This window comes from Genypterus blacodes, unplaced genomic scaffold (genome assembly GCF_046128005.1).
Source record: "Genypterus blacodes isolate CSIRO-AG114 ecotype Tasmania unplaced genomic scaffold, CSIRO-AGI_Gbla_v1 ptg000105l_1, whole genome shotgun sequence".
Lineage (NCBI taxonomy): Eukaryota > Metazoa > Chordata > Actinopteri > Ophidiiformes > Ophidiidae > Genypterus > Genypterus blacodes.
In genome coordinates, this window is record NW_027466909.1 from 807,836 (window position 1) to 833,360 (window position 25,525).

At 43.2% G+C, this 25,525-nt stretch overlaps 2 protein-coding genes across 2 annotated transcripts; one reads left to right on the forward strand and one right to left on the reverse strand.

Annotated features, from left to right (window-relative positions):
- Positions 1–671: 671 nt before the first annotated feature.
- On the reverse strand, positions 672–9,189 carry chst3a (carbohydrate (chondroitin 6) sulfotransferase 3a). Its single transcript, XM_076160267.1, has 4 exons — positions 8,721–9,189; positions 6,610–6,814; positions 5,961–6,506; positions 672–5,860 (listed from the first exon to the last, which is right to left on the reverse strand). The coding sequence occupies exons 2-4, from the start codon at positions 6,687–6,689 to the stop codon at positions 5,158–5,160; spliced, it is 1,329 nt and encodes a 442-aa protein (XP_076016382.1). The 5' UTR covers positions 6,690–6,814; positions 8,721–9,189; the 3' UTR covers positions 672–5,157.
- Positions 9,190–14,963: 5,774 nt separating this feature from the next.
- Positions 14,964–24,363, forward strand: cdhr1a (cadherin-related family member 1a). The gene is made up of 17 exons (XM_076160280.1): positions 14,964–14,973; positions 15,426–15,521; positions 16,361–16,506; positions 16,598–16,648; positions 16,745–16,834; positions 16,985–17,071; positions 17,715–17,831; positions 17,942–18,085; positions 18,197–18,275; positions 18,353–18,453; positions 18,874–19,077; positions 19,737–19,889; positions 20,007–20,171; positions 21,142–21,209; positions 21,912–22,140; positions 22,224–22,478; positions 23,836–24,363. Exons 1-17 carry the CDS (start codon positions 14,964–14,966, stop codon positions 24,361–24,363), a joined length of 2,523 nt encoding a protein of 840 aa, XP_076016395.1.
- The last annotated feature ends 1,162 nt before the right edge of the window (positions 24,364–25,525 follow it).

Here is a 25,525-nt window from a genome sequence, read left to right on the forward strand (position 1 = left end):
CACCACAATTCAAACTATCTAAAGCAACTCCTAGAAAAATTCACAAATGCATTAATGAATACAATTCTCTCGATTCAAACACAAAAATAAATAAATACAAATAATGATGAATAACCGAATCCTGACTCACAATCCTGAAGTCACTAACTAACTCCAATTCATACTCTAATTGAGCAGAGTGTGTTTAAGGCCTCTCAGCACATATTAACCTATAACATAAAACATTTAAGTCTCCAGCTCATCCAGTTCAGCTTTCAGCCGCAGGACAGAATCTCCTCTCCTCGGGTCTGGGTGACCTTCTCACACACGCTCCCACACTTGTTCTCTTGATCTCTCAGTACTTGCTTGATTAACCAGGCGAGCAGCTCCCGGTCGTCTTACTACTGCACTTAAAGAGGCCTTCTTTTTCTGGGTATAAGAAAATTAAACCGTGAAACACATACCAGGTAACGAAATACAGTTCATATGTCCAATGTGAATCATATGTAAGATGCCAACTTTTCGCAGAATTTCTTACTTTTATAGAATGAGCCATTATCATTTCATCAGGTGAGAATCTTTGTGATCTCATCAAGAGGAACAAGCAGGAACAAATAACCATTCTGTTCTGAGTAAAAAGAGGAGTCAGACATTTGTCTTACTTGAATATATTTAATTAAGATTCAGCCAAGAAGAAGAGCAACACACAGAGGTATTGGTACAAAGTGACAATAACAGAGGTGACATCATCAAAATTACTGCAGGAATGTGGTTATAGCTATTTGAACAACAACATGGAGTCATGATATTCTCAGTAGATGCAGCAAAGAGAAACATGTGATTAATGAAACTTCCAGGATCTTTGAAATAAAGACCACAACCAGGCTGTCCAATTAGTGTCACTGTAGCATGGGCCAAATGGAAGGGAAAGGAAGGGGGATAGTTACTGTCCCTTCAAGAAGCTGCTGTATGAAAGAGGAGGGAGTTTCATAGAGCCTTAAATGGAGTAACAAGCACTCTTTCCCTGGGTATAGAGCTACACAGCCTGCGTGAACAAAGGGGCATGCCTGTACACACTGCTGGAGATACTGTATGTTCTAAAGCGGACAAGGCTAGAAATAACTTCAGGGGAAATGTAAGTTTTGCATTAAAAAAGTACAAAACAGTTTTTCTCTCAGTCTCAGTTATTAGCTGCTCAATCATCACATACTGAAGAATCTTCACTGTGAATGTTTGCCATTCATTACTGTGGGTCTCCTGGAAAAGGGAGGTATTATATGGGACGCTGACTGTCACACTGCGCTCTGTAGAACAATTAATATGCAGGGTTAAAGCGACATTGTTTCCTTTGGGCTAAACAGACATGACCCTGAACAGTCTGTTTTCACCAAGTGTGCACAGAGCTGCTGCAGCCAGGGGAGAGCAGATACAGAGCAGAAATAGATCAAATCCGTGGGCTCAAGCCTCCTCTCATCTTAAGCAGCACAGAAACATCTGCAGGCCGTCACTTGGCCTGTTAGCAGTACTCAGCATCATGGAGCTGATCTGAAGGCAAAATCTGCTTGACCAACAGCTGTGACCTCTGAACTGCCTCCTTTCTGCTGGGACCACAGCAAGAATGCCGACTTGAATAGGCTCCCTGTTTCTGCCTTTAAGTTATTCCCACTCAACCATTTGGGGATCCTAGCAACCGAGTGCAATGGGACACAAAGGCAGAGTCGGAGAATGCGGTAAAACAAATACTATGCGAGTAAACAATCCCACATTAATCTTGGTTTCATCTAGGCTGTCCCACAACTTTCTAAACCTCAGAATCATCGTACATACATGAATGAAGGCTTTTAAAGGCAAACAAAGAGGATCGAGACGCAGACGAGACAATGTTGGCTAGACTCTTTTTAACCCTTTCCATGGGTTTATGTATGTAAAATCTGACAACAATAGAGATCTTTAAAGAATGCAAGCAAACTATCAGATCAAAACATAATCAGAACAACACAAACAGCAGCCTGTGTTCCAGCCTATTGTGATGAAGACGTTTTCCTGATCTGTTGCAGTTTCTCCTCCATTAATGGCTTTTTATTCATGGTTGACTCAGCACACTTGCACGTCTACATCAGGGTGCAGCCACATTTACTGAGCCAATCAGAGAAAAAGGTGTGTGTGTGTGTGAGTGTGAAAGAGGGTTTTATTCACATATTTGCTCAGAGACATCGCCCAATGGCCCAGCCCTCACTGCAAGAAGAGCCAGCAGTCATAAGATTTCAGAACTAAGATGAACTACGACTTGACATGTGTTACACAAATAAACGAGGATAACGTCTCTATTTTCTTTAGTCATGACTGTTTCTATGTTTATAGATTATATAGATATAGAGTACAGTGGGATTGACAAACAAAGAGAAAACTGAAATATTGTACTGACTGAATATTTCATTGCCTTCAAACCTGGATGACTTATGAAACCATCACTGTATTCTGCCCTTCGGGGACATTTACTCCATTAAAGGAGCCATATTAAAGATTATTAACTTCTATTGAGGCAAAAATGTGAATAAGATGTATACATCGATTGAATTACTACTTTTCTGCGGTTGGCTGAATATACTGTACATGACATATGGCGTAATTAGAGTATAGGCAAGTCTGCCCGTTGAGGAAAACGCATGTAGAGGTGTCTTACTGTGACTGTAATGTTTACACGCATGAGGAAATCAATCCACTGTGGCATAATCAAGGTCTGCAGCGCTGTGTGAGCTTTCGTCAATTTATACCGTTTCAATCACATTAGGGTGTATAGATGATAGAAAATATTGATTTACTGCCTTAATCGGAGTGAAATGCAGACATTATTATTTCACCCTCCCAGGTCCATGTTGTTTTATTTTATTTCACTCTTTACATTTTGACGTGAATGCAAGTCTTGCCAGTTGGAATATGAATTTCTATTTATGTTTTCAGCACCAGGGCGGTAAAAGCTCTGCAGTATGTGCACGCCTAACACATATCCCCTTTCCATGAGCAGCACATCAGTCTCTGCAGCCCCGTGGCCGAGCTGAACATAAAGCTTCCATTGAAGGAGATGCACAGTGCTCACCTTTATATACCATTAAGAGCCACGCTACAGCTGCCACTCTTTCAGCTTTACAGGAGCTGCTTTTACACGTGCTGTTAACTGCACCTGGATTTTCGCTTAGTAATATTCTACTTTACCCCTTTTATTCCTTTTAGTCATCATGTCCATATACGTCTTTTAAGACAGTGATTCTTTTTACACCTCCTGTATCCTGCTTTTTTAAAATACAGGTGATGGACACAACAGAGACGCCTGTACACAATGAAATCCAACATAAATACAATATCATACCAGTGAGTTAAACACTGCAAGGTTAGTTTTCACTCCTTTACAAGAACCTGGCTGTTAGCATTAGCTGTAGTCAGGGCGGCTGAGCAGAAGAAGACTGTTCACCTTTGTAAATAGAAAATTCATGAAAAAAAAAAAAGCGTGGCCGCTCAGATCATTTAAGGTAAACGTGCTAAACAGGGAAGTGATTATAAATGGGAAAGTAAACATCAGCATCAGTCCAGAGGCTTGAGCTAGTCACTGTCAGCTTGCTCTACTCTGGCAAACGGAAGCTAAAATTAGAAATCGCGTGAGGAATCGTAAGACGCCTCATAGCGAGACGTCACCGGGGGTTTATTATAATTATACCAGAGGTTTTAGTTCCACGAAGTAGAAATATTTTAATTGTTTTCACTTCTTTTCTTTTTGCTTGACTTGCCAACATTCTGATCACTGCTGTCTGTATCTTTCCCTTTCCTAAACACCTGTGAGCTTCTGTGAGACAAAGTGTTCATATTGGCTTTGTTTGTGTGATTAACAATCGTTCTTTTCTAAAGTTAGCTAAACATTAGTGTTAGCTCGTCTGTTAGCCTGTGTTGTCAAAGGTAAGCGGAGTATTCAGTGTTAGACCAGCTTGTTAAAGTCTGTATTAGTTAGACACGCTCCCACTTCCGTGTTCTGTGTCCATGTTTGGTTCATTGTGTATATTTGTAGCTTAGCTCCTGTTTTGGTGTTTTGTGTAGTGAAACCACATCCACGTGTACACTAAGTAAGTTAGTCTTTGTCTTTATTTGTAGACCACTAGCACAGTTATAAAGGGTCTCTGGCACCGAGTCTGGCACAACCATACATTCACTTCACCTGAGTCAGATATGTCAAACCCCATCACAGTACACAACATCTTGTCAACACGGTGCCTAGTCTAGAGCACAACACCGAGCGGTCATTTAGCACCAGCTACACAAACCATATGTAGGGCTCATTGTTTGAATTTATTTATTCAATTGTCTGGGAGCTATTTTGGCACTCAATTAGAATATTTTCCGACCGAATTATATAGGGTGAAAATCAGGTTATACGACATCAATTACAATGCTAACAGTAAGTAGTCTGTGTTGTAATTTATTTCACACAACTTTGAGCCAGATTATATATTGGAAAGTATGGTGAAAGGTTTCTTCTTGCAACAGGAAACAACAAATAAAATCCAAGTGGAAACCAGATTGTAGGGTCGCTTATACACAACTAGCAAAACACATTTATTCTTGGGAATTCTGAGCTTGGGAATTCTGAGCTTCCTTTACATTTAATGTGATTGTGTAATTATCTAGTGTGACAGATTTCCTCTGGTGGCAGGAAATAGGACATCATTTTGTTTAAAAAAAAATCAGACAGAAAGTTATCTTAAACCGATTTGTTCCTTGTGAATAATCCAGGTATCGCTCAGAGGTAAAAACACACAAACACACACATACATCCCTTTGGCAGTCGTGCTAGTTTAGCCCTGAAAGGTGAGTCTACATATGATCAACTATCGATAAAATCTTATATAGTTATCTCTTGCTATCTATGCTTATTTCCTTCCGAACAAAAGCTTTAACACCAGTCTCTGGGAGCACAGTATGCAAATAAATACTTCTCTTAAGTGACTCCAATAATGAGGCACATAACTGGTAAGTATGGATAATGTAATATGGCCCAGATGCCGGTCGGCGTTCAGTCTTTTGGCATTGTTAGTCATCAATCGTTTGATCTGTGCGTTGCCATGCTGATGGCGTTTCCTGATCTCAATCCATGTGCACCGTTTTGCAGTTTCACAGGTACATTTTTTAAAGTCAAGGCAGGCGAAACACTTTCTCCTCCAGCAAGCTGATGGACTTGTTGATCAGCATCTTCTCATCATCCACAAACTTGTACCCGAACAGCTTCATGGTGGGTCCACACACCCTCTGCACCACCTGAGCCAGTGTGAAGGGAATGTTAAACCTCCACTTCTCTGCCTGCTCTGATGAGTTCTTCTGGGTGGAGTAAATCCCACTTGCCTCCTGTGTGGTCTGGGTGTTCTTTAGGATCCAGTCCCTAGCCTGGGGACTAAACGGAATCCCTGTGAACCTATACATCTCCTCTGCCTTCTGCATGGGGTAGCGGGCTATATCCTCATAGCGCACCAACATGTAGCGGCGTCTGAGCCAGCTGGGTCGGCTCAGCCCGACCTCTGCGGACATCCTGATGTTGTCACAGTTGCCTTTGAGCCGCTTCACCTCTTCATCGTCCTCAGGTACCTGACCGTCCTGCGCCCAGGTCTTCCACGTCTGGTACTTGTCGGAGAAGGCTACCATGCGGGACGCTAAAATGGCTCGCGGATCTCGAACAAGCTGGATCACTCTGACATCCAGACGAGGGTCCTCCACCAATGGCTGTAACGTTTCCAGCTGGCGCACACGGACCGTCTTAATGGCGTGGTGTTGCTTGGAAAGGCAGGATTCAGACGCAAGGGTCAGGTTCAGGGGCCCACAGCGACGTGTTTTGCAGTGATACCTAACAGAGAGTGGAACACGATAAAGAACTATACATTACATTATGTTATGTTGCTTAAACCTAAGATCTAAATCTATTTTGCAAATTGACTATACTGTACCTCTCAAAAACATCTTTGATCACTGGACTACAGACGGATTCTTCGCACAACGATAAACTAGACTCTCTGCGGAAAAGAGCTGGGGTGACATGTTCTTGAGGTAAGGGTGAGATGAACCTCTCCAGCTGTGAGAAATCACACAAAAAGAGTGCCTGGAGTACATCCCGGTAGATTCCAGACAGCACTGTCCCACTACTGTTCCCGATGGGCATCGTCAGCAAACGCTCTACGTGCCACAAAGGCTCGAACAGGTAGAACATGTTCTCCCCGTGCTGGTTGAAAAACTCCCCCACAAATGAGGAACCCGTTCTGGTGGTGGCCAACAGTAGTATGTGCTTACGGCCGCCAGCGTAGCCGTGGGAGCCTAATTCGTCCATATCTTCTTCCTCCTCTGACAGATTTGAGGAATTCCCCGTCGTGTCGGTGAGTTTGGACAGCAGCATTTTGAGCATCGTGAGCGAGCCGTTGTGTGTGGCGTTGCTGTAATCCAGTGGTGTCTGTGGGGTCTGCAGCGGCGTCTGCATCTGGGTCAGCTTATCGGACACCCTGATAAAACACAGACAACTGACCAGCCTGAGTCAATTGAATACAAATGAATCAGCTTGAAAACCAATATTTGATAATGAGAGATTCAGAAGATATCCTTTACCTTGACAAGATGTTGCTTTCTTTCTCAATGATGACCAAGGCCACGATACAAATGAAGACGATAGCATATTTGGTCTTCATTCTTAAGTCCTGCCTTTAATTTTGGAGCATCTACACAGTTTGCGTGCTGGCTGATGGTGGCTGTCATAAAGAGGCCTGCTCAGTCAGCGCTCTGATCATAGCTCGTCTGTGGGTGAAGCCTCATTCTGCAATGAGAAAAGTCCTGGATGAGGAAACAGTAGAAAATGATGCAGGTTGTCGACCAAACCAAGCTGGGCAAACAGCAGCTATCAAGTTTATATTTATAAGTTCACATTTAGACTCAGTTCCAAACGCGAAAGCTACAGAAAAGAGCATTTGTCTGGGTACGTCAGTGTTGCATTTCGCATTGGAATTACAGGATCAGCTGTTATTACCTCCCACTGCCAGTAGATGTCAGTTGTGAGATGAAAACGCAAAACTGAATAAACCTTAAAAAAGAGCTGAAGTAAAATTTCATAAGAGTTGTGTGTCGCTTATCAAAGCCTAAAGAGAGTCTGTGGACCGGGAGGGAAGCAGTGAGGGGAGAGAAAGAGGGAGGGACAGAGGGAGCCTTAATATAAACAGGGAAGTGTCTCAGCACATGTGGAAGACTTCCATATGGCGCAGAGTCAAAATGCCAAACAGAGAGGGTGACAAAAAGCGCTAACATTCCAGCCTGTTGCTGCATCCCACCAGCATCCAGGTTCATTTCAAAATACAATTTCTCTGAATCAGAAGTGTGTCCAAGTGACACACAAGTAACTAATAGAAAATACACAACCTGTAGACAGTGATGATTAATACTGGAACTGCTGAACATGTCACAGCTTGGTTTATGACACAACAACACTTCAGAATAATTCAACATACTTAGTCAAATTCTAAGTGGCCATTAAATTCTAAGTATAGCATTGTACTTCATGTTTGGCCACTTCGAAATCAACTGCGAAACAACATGGTTCATTCCTGGGTTATCTTCTCTCTGTTTGGAAGCTTCTCTCACTTTACTGAAACTGAAATGTAGTACACACACACACACACACACACCATTTGGACCTGTCAAGAGAGTGAATCATTTCTACAAAGCATATTGTTAAAGGGGGGGAAAAAAGACACAGTTTCCAAGCCGTTGTTGAGTGATCGTAAGTAAATATCACCCAATTATCTGAGCTTAATACGCCACAGCCGTCAAACTGTCAGGCTGAGGCTCCTGAGCCGAACGCTTTTACATATTCAGGAGTCACTGGAGCGTTTGGCAAATCTGACTATCTGCTCAAGCATAAACGCACATCACTCTGTTTATCATCTCACTACAAATTACATTAATGGCTGCCTTCAAAGCCTTCAAAGCAGCATCTCATCTCCTGGAGGTGCTGAGAGCTGAATTCCCACTGAGAGATTCTCGGTGCACCCAGGGGTGTAAACAATTAAGTGCTCTGGGTAAATGTGGAAAACTGTTACAATTCATCAAGGTGGCATTTTGCATGAATGAGTTTGTTTTTGATGTACCATTTTATATACAAAATAAGATGTGTGAGAGAGAGAGAGAGAGAGAGAGAGAGAGAGAGAGAGAGAGAGAGAGAGAGAGAGAGAGAGAGAGAGAGAGAGTGTGTGTGTGGTGATACCTATTATGCGTTATTTGGGGGGAGGGGGTCTTCATCAATAGGAGGATTTTCATTGCTAACGTCTGAACCAGAATGAGAAAAGCTTTCTGAATGATTCTGCTTACTACGAGGATGATGCATTCAAATGTACATCAATTATCCGGGGGGAAAAAGACGAGATGATCAAATCAATCAATCATCATGATCAAATTAATAATCGACAACATGTTGATTGTTACGACCTGGCACGAACCGTCGCTATACTGACCCAATACCCATTTACACCTACATCATATGACATGATATGAGGAAATACACCTGAACAGATGAATATTTTATGTGAAAACGTGATTTATTTCAGCGTCTCGGTTCTCGCTGCGGTCGCTCGGGATGTTTACTCTTTGTGAGTCGGTCGAGAGCGTTTTTACGCTTTGAGCCATTCGGGAAAATCAGATGCGGAGACGTACAGGTAGCGGACGGCACAAACCTTTAGATGATCTCACTCGGGAATCGAGCAAAACGACCACGGCTCGGCGAGAAAGTGCCCCGGTTCTTCGTGGCATCTCGCCGCATTGTCTCGAGTGAGCGGGCAGGAGACAGAGCCTCATTGTATCCACGGACGCGGGCTCCTCTCCTTCGCCGGTTGAATGGGGAGCCGTGAACGCACCACGAAAGCGCGGACGTCTTTGAGGACCATCAGGCAACCGGCGGGTCGAACGCGACGCGAAACACGCAACACGCTCAATTCAACTCTGAACCGAGCAAGTAAACGTCTCACCACACTGACTAGCGAACTTTTTCCTTTTCTTCCCCGTCTCTAAATCAAATCCTCTGAACGGTTAAGTGTCTCCCGGTCACTGAAACATCGCCTCGGAAGTTTCCCTCCGACTTTTCCGCGTGTTGGACCCCGGCTCGGTGCGGTGCGGATGGAGCGGTGCTGGCTTCACGGCACCGTGACTCTGCCCCTGCGTGGGACATCCTGTGCCCGCGAGGTCACGTGGTCCTCCCCCAAATCACCCCTGCAATTTGGGATAAAGGACCGCCACCCCTCCTTCTCCCCCCCGTCAGAGGAAATGCCTCCAGAGTTGAGAGAACACGCCGTCCTACACATGAGGAATACTAAATACATGAGTAATGCTAAACACGCGAAACACTAACAAGTGCGCTTTAAGGTGTAACTGAGTGTTTCTGGTGACTTCTGGATGACTTTGAGTCCTGTTGCTTCTAGTTTTTGTCAAACTCAGCAGCACATAAAGCTTCTTTCTGTCACGATTAATACAAAATCATAAATGAAACTCATATATAATAAGTAACATATACAAAACAAGTTTTTCTACTTTTCTACTTTAGTTCTCTAATCTTTTCTTTTCATGCCAGTTTGGAGAACAAAGCAGCTTCATCTTTAAATCTCACACCTTAATCGTCACCTGATGAAGATTCCCAGACCAGCTTCATGTTCTCTCCCCTCACAAAAGTTTGCCAAATCTTTGTGTCCATTTCTATCCCCCCGTCTTCCCAGTTGTAGCCTCTTGTATGTCCTCTCCGTGTCTAAGGTTTCCAGCTGAAGCCCTGTGACTCCACTCGCTCCACAGATCTTTCCCATAGTTCCTCTGTTCAGAATTTATCCTTCTCCTCAGACATTTGGAAGATAATAGTTGAAAGATTAAGCCAAGCCTTAATCACGCTTTGTCTGTTTGGGCCTGTGCGTCTCCATCCGTTGGGACCAAACTGCTCATTGTGAGTCTCCAAAATGTCCTCTTATAGCAGCACCTTTCTGTTCTGTTCAGATAGCACAAGTACTGCCTGTGCCTGAAGCAAAGAAACATGTTAATTTGATCGTTGGTTATCTGTGAGAGAGATAATGTTGAAGTTATTATATCATGTGTCATGTTTGAAGTGTAGGTGTAGGCTCACATTCTTATGGCCTTAGATCGGCCTGGGGGCCATAAGGAATGTTACGGCAAATATTTGAAGGTCAAGATGACTCCAGAGATCAGACCTGATGGTAGAGCCTCAAGGTGAGTAAGAGATACGGACGAGGACAGATGATGTGTGTAGGACCAGGAGGATGGAGGAAGTCTGCCCTGGTGTGTGTCACGCTTCAGCATCATGGGTGAAAATGCGTTGAGATTTTGTTGTTGTTCCTGATTCTTGTCAGAGTGGAATTACAACATAATGGCCATGACAATATTCCTGTGGAGGCTGATAACTATGTGTTAACTTAAGCTCTGGGAGGCTCTTCTAACTCCTCAACCTGGCATGACTGAACAAAGAGCTGCACATTGTAATGTAAATTCTGTTTGTTGTCGTGCTTATTCTCTTTAATTGTACTCCCTGGTTGTGTGTCTGTTTGTCATGCATCGTGTGCTCATGTGTTGCATCACTAAAAGGGTCTTTCAGTTCTGTGCTTGTCTTGCTCATCAAATAAAATGACTGATACAAGAAACACTATTACATTTTATTACCAGCAGTATTATGACTCTGACCCCTCCAGGCTGGTTGTCCCTGTGCTAAATGACGTCTTATGTGGGTCAAGCAGCTGCTGTTCCTGTCAGCACCTCATTACCTCACATTATTAGAATCTGGGGAGGTGCAGTAATGAGCAGCTTCATACTGCACAGAGCTGCCAGAGGCTCCAGAGCCAGAGTAGCCAGAGGAGCCAGACGACCCACAGCCACAGGATCCAGAGCCAGACGACCCACAGCCAGAGGCTCCAGTGCCACACGATCCAGAGCGGGCCTCGTGCTTCTATGATTAGATTGTAGGAAACCCTATAAAAACACATTTCATTGTGTATTTGACATGTCATACGTCAGTAATGTTTGATAAATGATTCAGTACATTTCCTTTATATGTGAATTACAGCATAGAAGAATTGATAACGTTGTAAGTGACTGTGACGTAATTTAGGCTAGAGTCCAGCACTATTTTGTACCACTAGAGGGCATTATTGTCAAAGAATGCAGCACACCGATGGTCAGACTTGGTTTTATAGCAACAGTAAAGATGAATGCGCCTTTTATTCACACGCATGTTTGCTTTTATTACAATCGAAGTATTTTTGATATTTTATGGATCAAAAAAAACTTCAGCCCATAAATGCATGTATGGGTCGTTGAGCCCGGATATTCTCACATTACACACAGGGTTCTGGCAAACAAATGAAGACAATTCAATCTTTTTGTTAATGTATTCCAAACACCTTTTTGAAATTACAAAAGGAAACGAAGCAAAATTCACAATGTCATTGTGTTTTGAATATAGTGCAAGTTAGAATATGTTTCAAATTCGTCTGTTTCACTGATTTGTGATTGATGTGACATTTTGGATGTTTGTGTGTCCTTGAGGTAAGCTGCAAATCAATCGCCCTTCTTGGGATCAATAGTTGTCTGTCAATTGTTTGTTTTACACCTTTGAAGTTCAATGTTGTTGCCATTGTTCCCAGTTAAAACAAAAGAAGTCTACAAGCAAACACACTCTCACTCAAAAATAACACAGAAACAGAAGTCCATGACAGCTAAGCTCCATTGGGCCAAAGAGAGCTTGAGTGACAGGTGCATGTATTTGTGGGGTTTGGTCATTATGGCTGATGACCTGCAGGTGTCGGCAATGACTAACAGGTGATTCTGATTACAGCTCATTACTGGAGACTCTGCAATGTGTTTTTTTAATAAATGTATCTTTCAGTCACAAACCCAACAAACGTGTTCCTTTGGTGTTCATCTCACTTCATCATGACTCCTGCAGAAATATGTTTGACTGTTGTGATTCAGATGTTTGTCCTTCGTGAACCTGATGATTTGCACTGCCAGCTTTGATGTTTGTGAACTCAAAATGTTAACGTACAGAACTCCACATGGAGAGATTAAAAGAGCGACCTAGTTTGACAGTGGACTAAAAGCAAACCTTTGCCCTCAGCAAACCACCACAGAGATTATCAATTATAATCCAAAATGGTAAAGATGAGTTGGATATCTTAACATAGAGGCAACCTTGTCACTAATAAGTTGCTTTTCCTGTTTACAGTGTTTTGCTTTTACCAACACAAAAAAACGTGGATCAACTTTCAATCATTTGTCATGTTAATTGTTTAATATTAACTTACGTGTTGATAGACGTCCATCCCTGTGCACCGACTCACTCGTGAAAAACACAAATCCCTGCAATGTTTGAGCTGTGTACTTTTTAAATGAATTTCGAGGGATATTTTGATTATTTCTGTTATTGAAGCATTTGACTTTTTTGGTGGGATTCGCGCAACTTCTCCCATCTCAGATTCCATCAGTAGGAGGCGCTACTGGGACCTGATCATTTTCACATTTTATTGTAATTTATCTCTCTCTCTTTAAGCTCTCAATTGGACACAGGTTTAGACCTTCTAGATGAGCAGGTTCCATATAAAAGGATGCACATGTGGCCACGCTGAGGTGATCTGTGGGCAGGCAGCCTAATGGCTCCGTCCACCACCACAACAAAGAGGTCAGCTTGTGATTGAAGGCGAGATTAGAAACTATAAGAAGATGAGCCGCCAGCTTTTATCCTTATCATTCTTTTTACTCCGATCAAAGACAACTTTCATGTACGTGTGAAGCTCGCTGACACCTGCAAGTTTCACATCTTCAACACTTCAGTGACTCAGACTCAAACTGGCTTTATGCAGCGAGCGACAGCAGTCTGCTGTGCAGCTGCGCCTGGATACTGCCTGTGCTAATTGTGCTGCATGTTTATGTCTGATGGAACCTGTGTCTCCAGCAGACAAACAGAGCCTCTGTGCATTACAAGATGAGGCGGGATTAGAGCACAGTGGGTTAATCTTTGGGCCCGCCATCTGCCAGCAGCACGAGAATTAAACCTGAGCCCACAGCGCTGACCACAGACGCACAGGTGATCTTTTCCAGTTGGGCTCAAAGGGCTGAAAAAGCAGAAGTGTGTTTAGAATATTCAAGGTTTCTTCCATATCATAAACATTTAATGTACAGGCAGGGGATTCAGCCTCACTCTTTTACCCCCAAATGTTTTTTTTTGGTTTTGGTTTTCATATATTGTGACCTCAGAGTTTAAAAAGGTTCAATCTGAAATTTCAAATCTCTGCATTTGGAACGTTACACCTCTTCAGGTCCGGATATTTGTGTTTAATTCCAGTTTGCAGGAAGAACAATTCGTGCGACAAGCAGCCCCAGGGGTCGAGCTATACATTCGACTAATACCGCTCAGATTATAAAGATTATAATAGATTTCATTTCACTATATGAAAATGCTTTGTAAAAGGTTTATTCATGTGTGAATCCTCTTGCGTGCAGCATGTTCTAACGTGAGCTGCAGCAGCAAACAATTACTGTGTGTACACATGCAGCACTACTCACAATATTTGAGAATAAATACAAGATATAATCCTGTATGATATAATGTGGAGTGAATGTTTCATGGCGGGAAAACTTTGAATATAATTTGTTGTTGTTGTTGTTGTTGTTGTTGTTGTTGTGATACATTGAAGTACACAAACTACGCAGTAACATTGGATAATATGTGCTGGTTTGTGTTTGATTGGCGGGTTATGATTATGTAACATTTGTTTGGACCTCCGACTGCAAATGAGATTAAACCAGAAGATTAGCAGCTTTGATGCCCAAAATACCCACAAAAAAGGGAATTAACTTAATGAGGTTTTTAATTCCAGAGATTCAACACACAACTCTGATCAACAAGCGCAAGATTAAAGGAGGTAGGAGAGGAAGGAAGGATAGATTGAAGGTGTCTGTGAGGGTTCTCAGTAAGTGGACTTGCTGGTTGTCCAGTGGCCTAAAATTTACTTTTCCTTGAAAGGAAGGAAGGAGAAGAAATAAGGAACCAACAAAGATAGAGATAAGCAGGACTGGAAATGAAAACATGCATAGAAACATAAACCTCTTTTCTTTTCCCTATGACTTCCTGTTTTATTGTGCCGATTGGGTTTCTCGCCGTATCGTCCAAAAAGGAAGTAATCTCATTAGCTCGCTGCCTGCACTCATTAATCTATTAATTTAGTCAATCCGGGCCTTTTCCCTCCGATGTACATGACACAGATGGTTCTGAAGCACAGCAGATGGCCCCCGATCACACAATCTGCCACGCCCTGACACCACACCCTGACATCACGCCCTGACGCCACCCAGGACCTGAACAAGAGTACAACAACTTCACATTACACACAATACACATCATACACAGAACACAGCAATACAGTTTAAAGCAACTATACAGGATCAAATACCTGGTCTGAAGTACTCCTGTAAAAGTAGAGGTACCTCATTAAAATGACTTTGTTACAAGTTAAACTTCAGCATAGAGGGGAAAGTTGTGTAGCGGCTGTTGTTAACTTGACTGAAGTATCAAAAGTATTTCACCGGAGTATTACTTTTAGACTTTAAAGCCTCTAAAGTTCATCAAAGCCAAAATATCTCAAACATACATACCCGCCTGTCTGCAGCTGTGTGCCTCCTTCTTCCTCCTGTCCGTCCCGTTGGAGTGAAGAAGCTCAGCGAGAGTCGTAAAGGCTAAGAGCCGTCACTGGATTAGCACGATTAGCCCTCACGTTGCTCCACAAACACCCTGAGCTCGGGGGGATCCGTCGTCCAGGGTCGTAGTCACGGAGACGGAGACAAGTCTTCAACGGTGCGATGTTACAGCTTTGCTCTTTACGATGAAGAATGTAAAGATACTGCATCTGTCACAGCTTTTTGCTTTTGTGTACATGTGCTTTGGTAAGTTTGACTTCATCATCCTCTGTGACCTCTGCAGTGAACTCTGAATGAATGTTTAACTTGTGTTTATGATTCCTACTTATACAGCTGCTTATGAGTTGAAGTGCAACAATCATTCTGAGCATATTTACTTACACTTGTTTTCATGGTTTTATGTATATATTGTGTATTAATGTTAAATATATAAATATGAATTATACTGTAGGTTTATATGTATATTCAATATAGTATCTGCCAGAAAATGTGTGTTATTTCTGCCACTACAGCCTTCAGTCGATATGTAAAGATGGAGTATTTTAAGACGTAGCTCAACTGTAATCCTGTAATTGGGAGCTTTAGCATTGTTAGCACAGACAGCCTTACATGTGAGAGTCTTCACATTATGTTTTGTGATATTCTGAGTATTTGCTTGTTGGCTTGTGAATGTATTTGTGTTTGATTTGTGTCCTTAGCACAGGGAGACTTCGCCCCTTATTTCTATGACAACGGGCCCTACAGCCGTAATGGGAATCTGGCGCTGTTCAGCCTCTCGGAGGACACGCCCATTGGTGAGTTTGACCTCTGACATGATATTTGAATTCCTTATAGGCTGACAGAAGAACAACTCCACCAAATGTCTTTTCTATGATGTTTGTGAAGCCACCACGTCAAAGTGTGTGTGTTAGAGGAGCAGATGTTCATCAGGAGGCTGAAATCAGCCGACGTTGCTTTGCCTGTTGATTTGAGGGACATTTTGCTGCAGATGTTCCTCTATACCTTCTGGGTCCTGAGGAACATCTGCTTCCTGTAGCTCAGAGTCTGTTTGGTCCATTTCAGTTTGAGCAAAACAGGCAGTTCAGCAGCAGAGACGCCATGTGTGGTTAGGAAATGTTTAAAGATGGGATGTAAAGATATATTCTGACTTAATTCTTGTCATGTTCTCACTTTTTTATTTTTCCATCTGTGCACTAAGACTCGTCATAACCCAAGGACACACAAGCCTGAATGTTTTGATTAGAGTTGATAACTGAATTTGAAGAATGAATGTGTTTGAAGAGTGAAGCCTGAAGGCCTGAGAAAAGTTACAAGCAGATTCAGACGGCTAAAGCTCAAAGCCTTGAAGCTGCCGATCTGCCGGCCAGAAAAAAGAGAACTGTTGAGTTGAAAAAGATGCCTCCACTCTAAAACACACATTTTAAACTCGGGATATCTGAAAGAAAGTGAAATATTTGAAAACGCTGTTGTGTCCTGAACATTGTGAACAGTTTGATGTTTGAATGGTGTCTGTAGGTTGAAGTACTAGTGCCAAAGAAAACTACGGAAGAAACAGAATACTGTGATTTCTAGGAGCAAGCTCAGTAATGAGCTGTTTTTGCAAATGAGATCTTCACACATATTGTGTCCTCAGGCACACAGATCTACCGTCTGAATGGCACAGACCCGGAGGGGCAGCAGGTGACTTACGGCATCGCCTTTGAGCCCGGCTCCAGGGAATACTTCAGGGTGGACCCCCAGTCTGGAAACATCACACTGGTGGAGAAGCTGGACAGAGAGGTAAACCCTGCAGAGCATCGACATATTACAAACAAAACCACATAACAAACCTCTGGGAAGTAAAATGATGTCATTCTTTTGTTGTTATCAGAAACACGATTCTATTGACGTTCTGGTCAGCATCACAGATGGTCGAAGCAAGGTACAGTGTGTGAAGACCAGGGTGTGACTACACTGTTCAGATAACATTCTGTTCCTTATCATAAATCTAATTAATCTGCCTCTTTCGCATTTTCAGGTGGTGGAAAAAGTAACAATATTTGTAATGGATGCCAACGATGAGAGGCCGGAATTCCAGAACATGCCTGGGATCATTAATGTACTGGAAGTGAGTTCTCCACTGAAAACTAACACACAAAGCACGCAATATGTACATGAAAACACTGAATTCATCCTGATTTCCTGTATATTATTGGTGTGCATTCTTGCGCACATTCAGAATGTGTAATTGTTGTGAACATTCTGTCTGGTCCCACAGACAACCGAATCTGGAAGCAGCATTTACAAAGTTGACGCAGTGGACAGAGACACAGGCTCAGGGGGCTCTGTCACTTATTTCCTCCAGGTAACACACACACACACACACACACACAAACACACACACACTCTCTCACCATTAGGGTAGATGGTCCTGTAAACACAAAATGCCGTCCACCTCAAACTGGCCTTTTGCATGCGATGGAGAGAAAGTGCATAAATGTAATTATAGTGATGTGGACATCATTGGCCTTCATACATACACAGTGTGCGTGTGGTGAAGATGCTCATGTGGTTACAGGGACGAGGATTAAATCACAATTACATTTGTGTGAGGTATTGCGGGCTTAGAGCGCTGCTTGGTCACGGGGTGGCGTGGAATTTTCGTTTGCACTTTGGGCTATTAGGAGCAGAGAACAGCTGGCCTTGAGTGACAGCGACAAGTGAGGCAGAGCGCATCTGGACCCGGCAGCTTTCACCTGCCCTGCCCACGGGCATATGGGCTCTTTACATTCAAATGGAAGCTGCAGACCTCGTGCAGGATGTGGCCTAATTCAAGTGGCCGTTAAGTGCAGCGGCCATCTGAGCGTTTGTCATGAGATCTCACGTGAGTGCGGTCTGTAAATGTGTTCCAGGGGTTTTTGCAGCGGCAGACTTTGACTCCTGCGACCTCATTTGTGACTCCATTTTGAGCTTTTAAGACCCTGCCTCTGTCCTGCTCTCTGTTGCAGAATGCTCAGGCCGGTTTGTTTGCCATCGACAGACACAGCGGTGTCCTCCGCATCAAATCTACAGAAATGCTGGACTATGAGAAGTCCAAGATGCACTTTGTCACTGTGGTTGCAAAGGTAATGGTGATGACAAATGTAACAGTATCTTCGTTTAGACTGCATCAGAATTCAAGATTTAAGAGACTAGGAACAGTAGAAGACTTGGTTGTGCTCCTCATTTGTTCCAGGATGGCGGCGGGAATTTTAATGGCAGGGAGCAGTTCATGTCATCCTCCGCTACCCTGACCATCAATGTCATTGACGTACAGGACACACCCCCGTCCTTCATCGGGATGCCGTACTATGCGTTTGTTTACGAAGTTTCGTCACCAGTGAGTCTGAGAAGAGAACGTCCCCTGGTTTTAGTAATAGTACTGGTCTGTAGATGTTGATGTAAGGTTCGAAAATAATTAAAGTGAAGTTATCTCGTGATCTTTTTGCAGGGTTCTGAAATAGTCACTGTCATCGCCAAAGATGGCGATGAGGAACACCCAAATCCAATCCTTTACTCGTTAGAAGAAGGTAAACATGCCGCGAGATGAATGAGTGAGAGTGTAGAAATGTTGGTGGAAGCTCTGAGTTTGTCTGCTGCTCCACAGGTGACGTCAACATTTTTAGCGTCAATGAAACCAGCGGTTGCATCACATTGCTGACTCACCCGTCGCTCCTGAGGAGAGAGCTCTTCAACATCAGAGTCAGGGTAAGCCGCAGGCCACTGGAGGGTTTGTCACCCTTGTTGGGCTCTTTGAAATGAACCGAACCCAGTTCACTAAAAGGGAAACGAGCTGCTAAGTGACCTCGGTTCATTCCAGGTACCTTTTTGGTTCATGAAAGAAAATGCAAAGCAGACGGGTGCCTAATTGTTTACACACGAATCAACTGAACCACAAAACAAACCCCAAGCGAACCAGACTGAAGGGTTTGAGTTCATTTGGCGTGTTTTTATATCAGTCATACGCCTGAGAACACCTGCAGGACACTGATCTCCAGGCCCCTATGATACAATCAAGACACAGCAAATACGAGTACATGTATTAGATTCCCAACTATACCTTTACGGCTCAACTTGTCTATAAAGATTCAGACTTCAGCTTGAGCTTTTTTGTATTGTTGTACCCAGGCTTCGGAAGTCGGTCCTAAGGGCGAACTGTTGGACTACAGCGTGGCCCCAGTGGTGATCCGCGTGGTGGACCTGAACAATAACCCACCCACGTTCTACGGAAAGTCGGGCCCACAGAACGTGTTTGAGCTGACAGTCAACGAGCATCCGCCAGAGGGGGAGATCCTCCGAGGGCTGGAAATCACAGTCAAGGATTCGGATCAGGTGCAACAACCTCTAGCAGTCCATATTTCACCGTTCAAAAATAATGTTCAAAAATAATGTTTATAATGAGAGATTTAAACCTTGATTCTTGATTTTCCAAAAATATGTTCTCTTTCTCTGTTTGATTATGTAAGTCATTAGCCCTCACACCAGCTTCTACTAAAAATAATATTCCTGTGACTTAAAACCGACATTGATTGTTTAAAGTCACATAGCTTAATGCAGCGCAGTATCATGCTTTTACTGTGATTGAATGGACAATACCATGCAGATTAACAAACACAGATTGCTATAAATACCTTTGTTCATGTTAAAATAACTCGTTTTCTGTGATGAAACAATTCAGAAAATCATGTATGACCGTAACACATACTTGCTTAGTCCAACTGTTTAGAACACACGTGTTATGGTTCAGCCACAGCGAGACTCATTTGAGGAGGTTTGTTTAACTACTTTGATATGCTGAAACAATTCCAAACAGGTTCTGTGAGAAGTTGTTCTATATCTGCTCATCATACGGTCAGTTAAAAAACTTTTCCATGCTGTAATAAGTAAAGCAAGCCGTACTTACGTTCTCACAGAGAGAGTCTGTAGAGTTTATGTGAAACCAAACCAAATCGAGGTTACATGTGTCTGACTGTCTTGAGGTGTTATTGCAGGGCACCAACGCTAAATTCAACCTGAAGCTGATTGGACCAGGGCGGATGCTCCGTGTGGTCCCTCAGACTGTTCTTAATGAGGCCCAAGTCACAATCTTGGTCGAGGACTCTGCTGCCATGGACTTTGAGAAACAACAATTTTTTACATACAAGGTTAACCCTCACGTCACAGAATATTAGTCTTACTCGCATTATTGATTGACTGCATGTAAATTAAGACCCTGTTAGGGCTTTAATTTCTTTCATTAAACTATCGTCTTCATCTTTTAGCTTCTTGCAGTGGAGATCGACACACCGGAGAGATTCAGCGCCACGGCAGACATCATCATCCACGTCCTGGACACCAACGATAACGCTCCCAAATTCTCCTCAGATTACTATGTTGCTAAAATCCCCGAAAATTCCCCCGGCGGCTCCAGCGTGGTGACGGTGACAGTGAGTGAGCGCTCATCCGACCTTAAAATACACACAAACGCTGAGCTTAGTGTTGCTCTGAGAGGAGTACCGAGTTTAGCAAAAAAGGCCACCAGAGCCATTAGCTCCCAAAACGTGGACGGGCGGGATTGTGTGTGAGAACGTGTATATAAAACAAGGAGATATAAGCTGCCAGATGGCGATCGCTTTCATTTCCAAAGCTCAGCGACACACCAAGCTGCAGCTCAGAAATATGAACAAAAGATGAGCCACACATCTATCTATCTACCTAGCTATCTATCTATCCGGCGGCACCTAAAAAGCTCTATGATACATCGGTATTTGTACTTTTGTGGCGATATGAAACAGGACTTGGTTAACTGTTTTGCTCATTGGTATTGGAACCTTTCCCTTGTCAGCTCATCCGCCTGGCGGAGGCTCAAAGCTCCGGGGGGCCTCACTAATGAATCCGTCCTTTGAACACCACACGGGCTCGTTGCCTTGATCCCAGGCAATTTCAATCAGAAGAAATAAATAACTAAATGAATCAGTCAGCCAGTGACCTTGGGGATGCGAAGAGACGGCAAGCGGGCAGACAGATAAGCTGAGGCCATGATGTTACATCAAAATAAGTCTTTTTATAGCTCAGCCCTGTCACATCGTGTTCCAATCCAGCCCTGATCGTCCATTTTACTGACCGATGCCAGTCACTTTCTGCTCAGCATTCAATTCAGTAATGAATCGTCTAGTAATGACAGTAACAGGTTTGCTTTGCACTAATACCCATATCGTGCAGTGTGTGATCCTATTTTAGACACTCACTATATCAGGTCTGTGGATTACAATCACTTGCTTGAAATTGCTCCTTTAACTGCTGCACAGGTCTTAAATGATGGTACAAGAAAGAACAAGATTAAAATAAGGGAACATGGTAAAGAGTATGTTGACCAAAGTTGTAACTGTGTCTCCTGTGTGCCTCCTCTGCATTCAGGCTACAGATCCAGACACTGGGCCATGGGGAGAAGTAGAATACTCCATCTACGGCTCCGGAGCTGAGCGGTGAGTATACCAAGTGTTTGGTTTTGCACACAGAGATCCGTAGAGGTCTGATCTTTGCTCGCTTGTGTCTTTGTTAAATCCTTTAATGGGATTGGAGATGAAAATAGAACCTTCTTTGCTCCCTTCTACCAAAGTCACGGCATGGTAACTAAACAACTCACACAAACAGATGAACGCTGGAAGCACAACAAATACCTGCTACATTTAAGCTTCAGTTGTGGTACATATGACTGGATGGATGTGGCTCCTGTAGCCCCTTTGACACACGCACTCTAGTCTATTCTTCATCGGACGTATTTGTCTCGCAACTCACCTGCGACAAAAACCCAACAAGCAGGATTCAGAGATTTAACCATGTGCGACCAAATGACCAAGATTCCTCTTCTACTTTGCTCTCTACATGTTGGCTAGGTAGCTTTAGGGTGCGTCGTCGGCACCTGCAGGTTTGAAGGGATATTAACACCAGTTGTCTGTCAGGGAATTTCAGGCCAAGTTGCCAGTTTGCCAGCAGAACTGTGTGAAAGGGGAAGTGAATAAGGCACCAGGTAGTCCTGCTTTGTTCTAGGAATATGTGCTGAGAAAGGGCTCATGATTAAAATGGTCCATAGTAACAAATGTGAGCGAGTCACTCTGGATAAGTGGTATGAAAGTAGCAACACGAGAGTAACACAAATGCTCCCAATATACAATCGTCATTTCCAGGTTCCTGATTAATCCCACGTCTGGAATCCTCTACACGCAGCCGTGGGCAACCCTGGACGCAGAGGTGAAGTCCAAGTACAACTTCTACGTGAAGGCAGAGGACACAGAGGGAAAGTACAGCCTGACGGAGGTGTTTGTGACCGTGCTCGACCTCAACGACCACACGCCTGTGTTCAGCAAGAACTTTGTCCAAACCACCATGGTCATCGGAGTGCCTGTGAAAATAGAGGTACGGCGTCTTGTAAGTTCAGTTAAAGTGAAGCCCAGAGTGAGTTCACGGCTGTTAATCCTCCATGAAATGCGTCTGTACAGGCTATAGACGAAGACGCCGAGGAGCCAAACAACGTCATCGAGTACGCCATCATGGAAACCGAGCCGGACAACATCTTTGACATCAACTCCGACACAGGCGAGATCGTGCTGAAGTCCTACGTCAAGTCGATGGCCATCGTTCAGAACATCACCAAGCAGAAGGACTGCACCTGGTCTCTGGTGGTGCAGGCTCGAGACCGGGGACAGCCTTCCTTCAGCACCACCGCCGTCCTCAAGCTCGACATCACAGAGGCCGTAAGTTACACCAGAGCAGAGACAACAGTTACCCACACAATTCATACCCAAATTTTAATCAATAACGAATACAAGACAATACAAAAAATGGCTTCTTTCATAAGTCAGGGTTCCTACGTTGTAAGGAAAAGTATGGAATTAGGTTTAGGGCATTTCTGGGCTTGGGGAAATTGGGGAAAAGGAAAGAAACAAATTCTCAATCAACGCAGCAAAGAAGGAACATTCAGGATTTACATTTTACAAAATAGCAAATATCCTCTAAACTTTCAATGAGAAGCATGAAAATTAGGCAAATTTTTTTTAGTAAAACTCACAAAAAATACGTGAAAAATGTCTAGGAACCCTGACAAATTTGATTTTGATTATTTAACATGTTGTAGGTGAAGGTGATTAATCTTGATTATGGGTGATAATTGTAGCAATTCCACCATATTAAAAAGCTGAAACTGAGATAATTGTGCGACAGATTGAGATTAAGAAGATTAAGGACAGAGAGTTACAACAAACTATGTAAGTGTATTAACTGGGACTGTTCAATTTCTGTCAACATCAATCATATCAATCAATCCTCTCAGTGACCAGTTCTTCCAAATATCCACATTCCTCTTAATATTTCCCTCATTTTCTTCATGGACAGACTATTGGAAATTGTGTTTTCAAATTCTGTTGTTTCCTCTGAACATAAATCTCACACCAATGTCACTGTCACATTTCCAGGTCAAATCCAGGTTATTCTCGTACTTCCTGGGCCTTCAGAAGCATCCACACACTGTGTTTAAGATTTGTTTGACTCTTGTCACCTTCACCATTGCGTTGACAATCTTCATTTCGACTATCATGTACTGGAACTCTGTGAAAAAGTCACGTGTCCGACATCATGGCAAGATCAGAAAGATTACAAGGAGGCCTGTGCCATAACATGGAGCTTGCCTGAAGATCATCAGCACAGCAGTGTGATTGTTCTTACTCTGGTTCTAATATTTGTTGGGCATTTTGTTTTGAAAGATTTACAATACGATGGCGTCTGTAAAGGAGCACAGGAGAGCCAACACTTCCCCTTCTTCTAATTAATTTATTCATAAAGTTATCGACCCCATACCCAAAGAAGTAACCAAAATCAACCAACATTTCTTAATTTGGGCTGAAATGGAACACTGACTGGTCTCAGCTGTGGGTTTCCCCCAATCAATCTCTCTGATCTTGTCTTGATAAAGTATTAAAATATGCTAAATTGGTTCGTGTTTGATTTTGGAAGCACATTCTGCACCTCAAATTACATTTCTGGCCAACTTCTCATTGTGTGTCAGTCAGTAACTTCAGCCCCATGGGTGTGAATTGTCCCTGTGCTCTTTTACAGACCAAACTCAAAGGAAGGCCTTCGGATTCCATGTTAATGCGTCGTAGAAACAAGCCTTTGCAAATCCTAAGCGGGCTCGCTGGTTTCATTGTTCTCATGATCGTAGTCACACTCATCATCTCCACTGTCATGTTCATGCGCAACAAAAAGTCTAACCGGGTTCTGCCCAATCGCCGTGTGAGGAGGAGGCCGCGTCAGCAACACGCCTGGGCCTTCAGAAACCCCTTCAAGAAACAGCAAGATCCCGGGGAGAAATTCCAGGTCACAGAGGAGGAACCGGAGCCCGAGGTCATTACGGAGAACATCAACACTAACAACAACGTCCGGCCCCCGCCACCCTGCGCCCCGGCTCTGCCCCCGCCTCCACCCCTGTACGTGGCAATGGACAGACGGGTTGCCGTGCCCACTGTGTCGGCAGCCAGACCCAAGAAGAAGCCGCTGATGGGCAGACGGGACACGGTGAACAAAGCGTTGGTGACAGAGCTCAAAATGAGATTCGAGCAGAGGAGGATGATGACGCATCACTAGGGTGTGTGTGTGTGTGTGTGTGTGACTGCGTGAGCGTGTGAGAGACAGCGAGAGAGAGAGACTGTGTTTTTCAGAAAATTCTAAATTATGTGTAAACCTCTTTGCCATTTTATTAAGTCATCTTGTCTGTGCTTAAAGCTCTATGCAGATAATTTCCCTCTGTTTCTATTAAAAATCAACTCATTTTCTGATTGATTGAAGTCATTACCTCATCGATTGTACTGCAGAGATCTGCCTGATCAGGACTCTTTCAACAAGGTGATTTGTTTTGGAAACACATTGAAATAATGTGACAGAAATCTAAACAACACAAAGCTTTTATGGTTGGGTATTTAAATGACTTGATAAGATGGAGATTTTTTTTTTTTATCAACAGTGTGGATCAATAATTCCATTTTCCTGTAATGAACAATCGCCTGTCTTGTGTTCTGTATCACCAAGATATTATATTTGTATTCACAACCTTTCAGTGTGTGTTTGGTTTCTTTGTGCATCACACATTTTTCCCTGCAGTGCATACTGAATGAAAACCGGGCACTTAATGAAGTCCACGCTTCTTCTTCTGTTGGTTTCCTAGAAGCTTGATTTGTCTTCCTTCTTTGTCGAAGGTCGACCTCATGAATATTCACTGCACAATGGATCCAATGTCCATCTGACAATCTCCAAACTAGCACACGATCCCAAAACTACATAAATATCTGTCATATCTGTCCTGATCTACACACTAACAAACAATCACGCACTCGTTTGAACCATTTCTGTCTCAAAGGGAAGCAGTATGAAGGATGAAACTCACAACCCTAACTGATAATAAACTTAAATGTGTTGAGAAAGGTGAAGGACCTTAAGTAGCTGGTCCAGGTGACATGCATGAGCTTGATAAGACGACTGATTGGCTGCAGCTCCCTGAGACAAAGACACACACACACACACACACACACACAGACACAGTGTAACACCTCCATGTTTACTTTCTGGTGTCAAGGCCAAAATTGTCCCATTCATACGTCACATTTGCCGTTAATGCTCCTGAAGTGACCTGATGAGCGCCGAGCTGCAGCCCAAATGATGGTGTATTACTCTGTGTAAGAGGTAGTCGGGATTACTGAGCTATTTGACCGAGGATTACAAGGTTAGAAGTCGCAAAGAGCATCGAGCCACA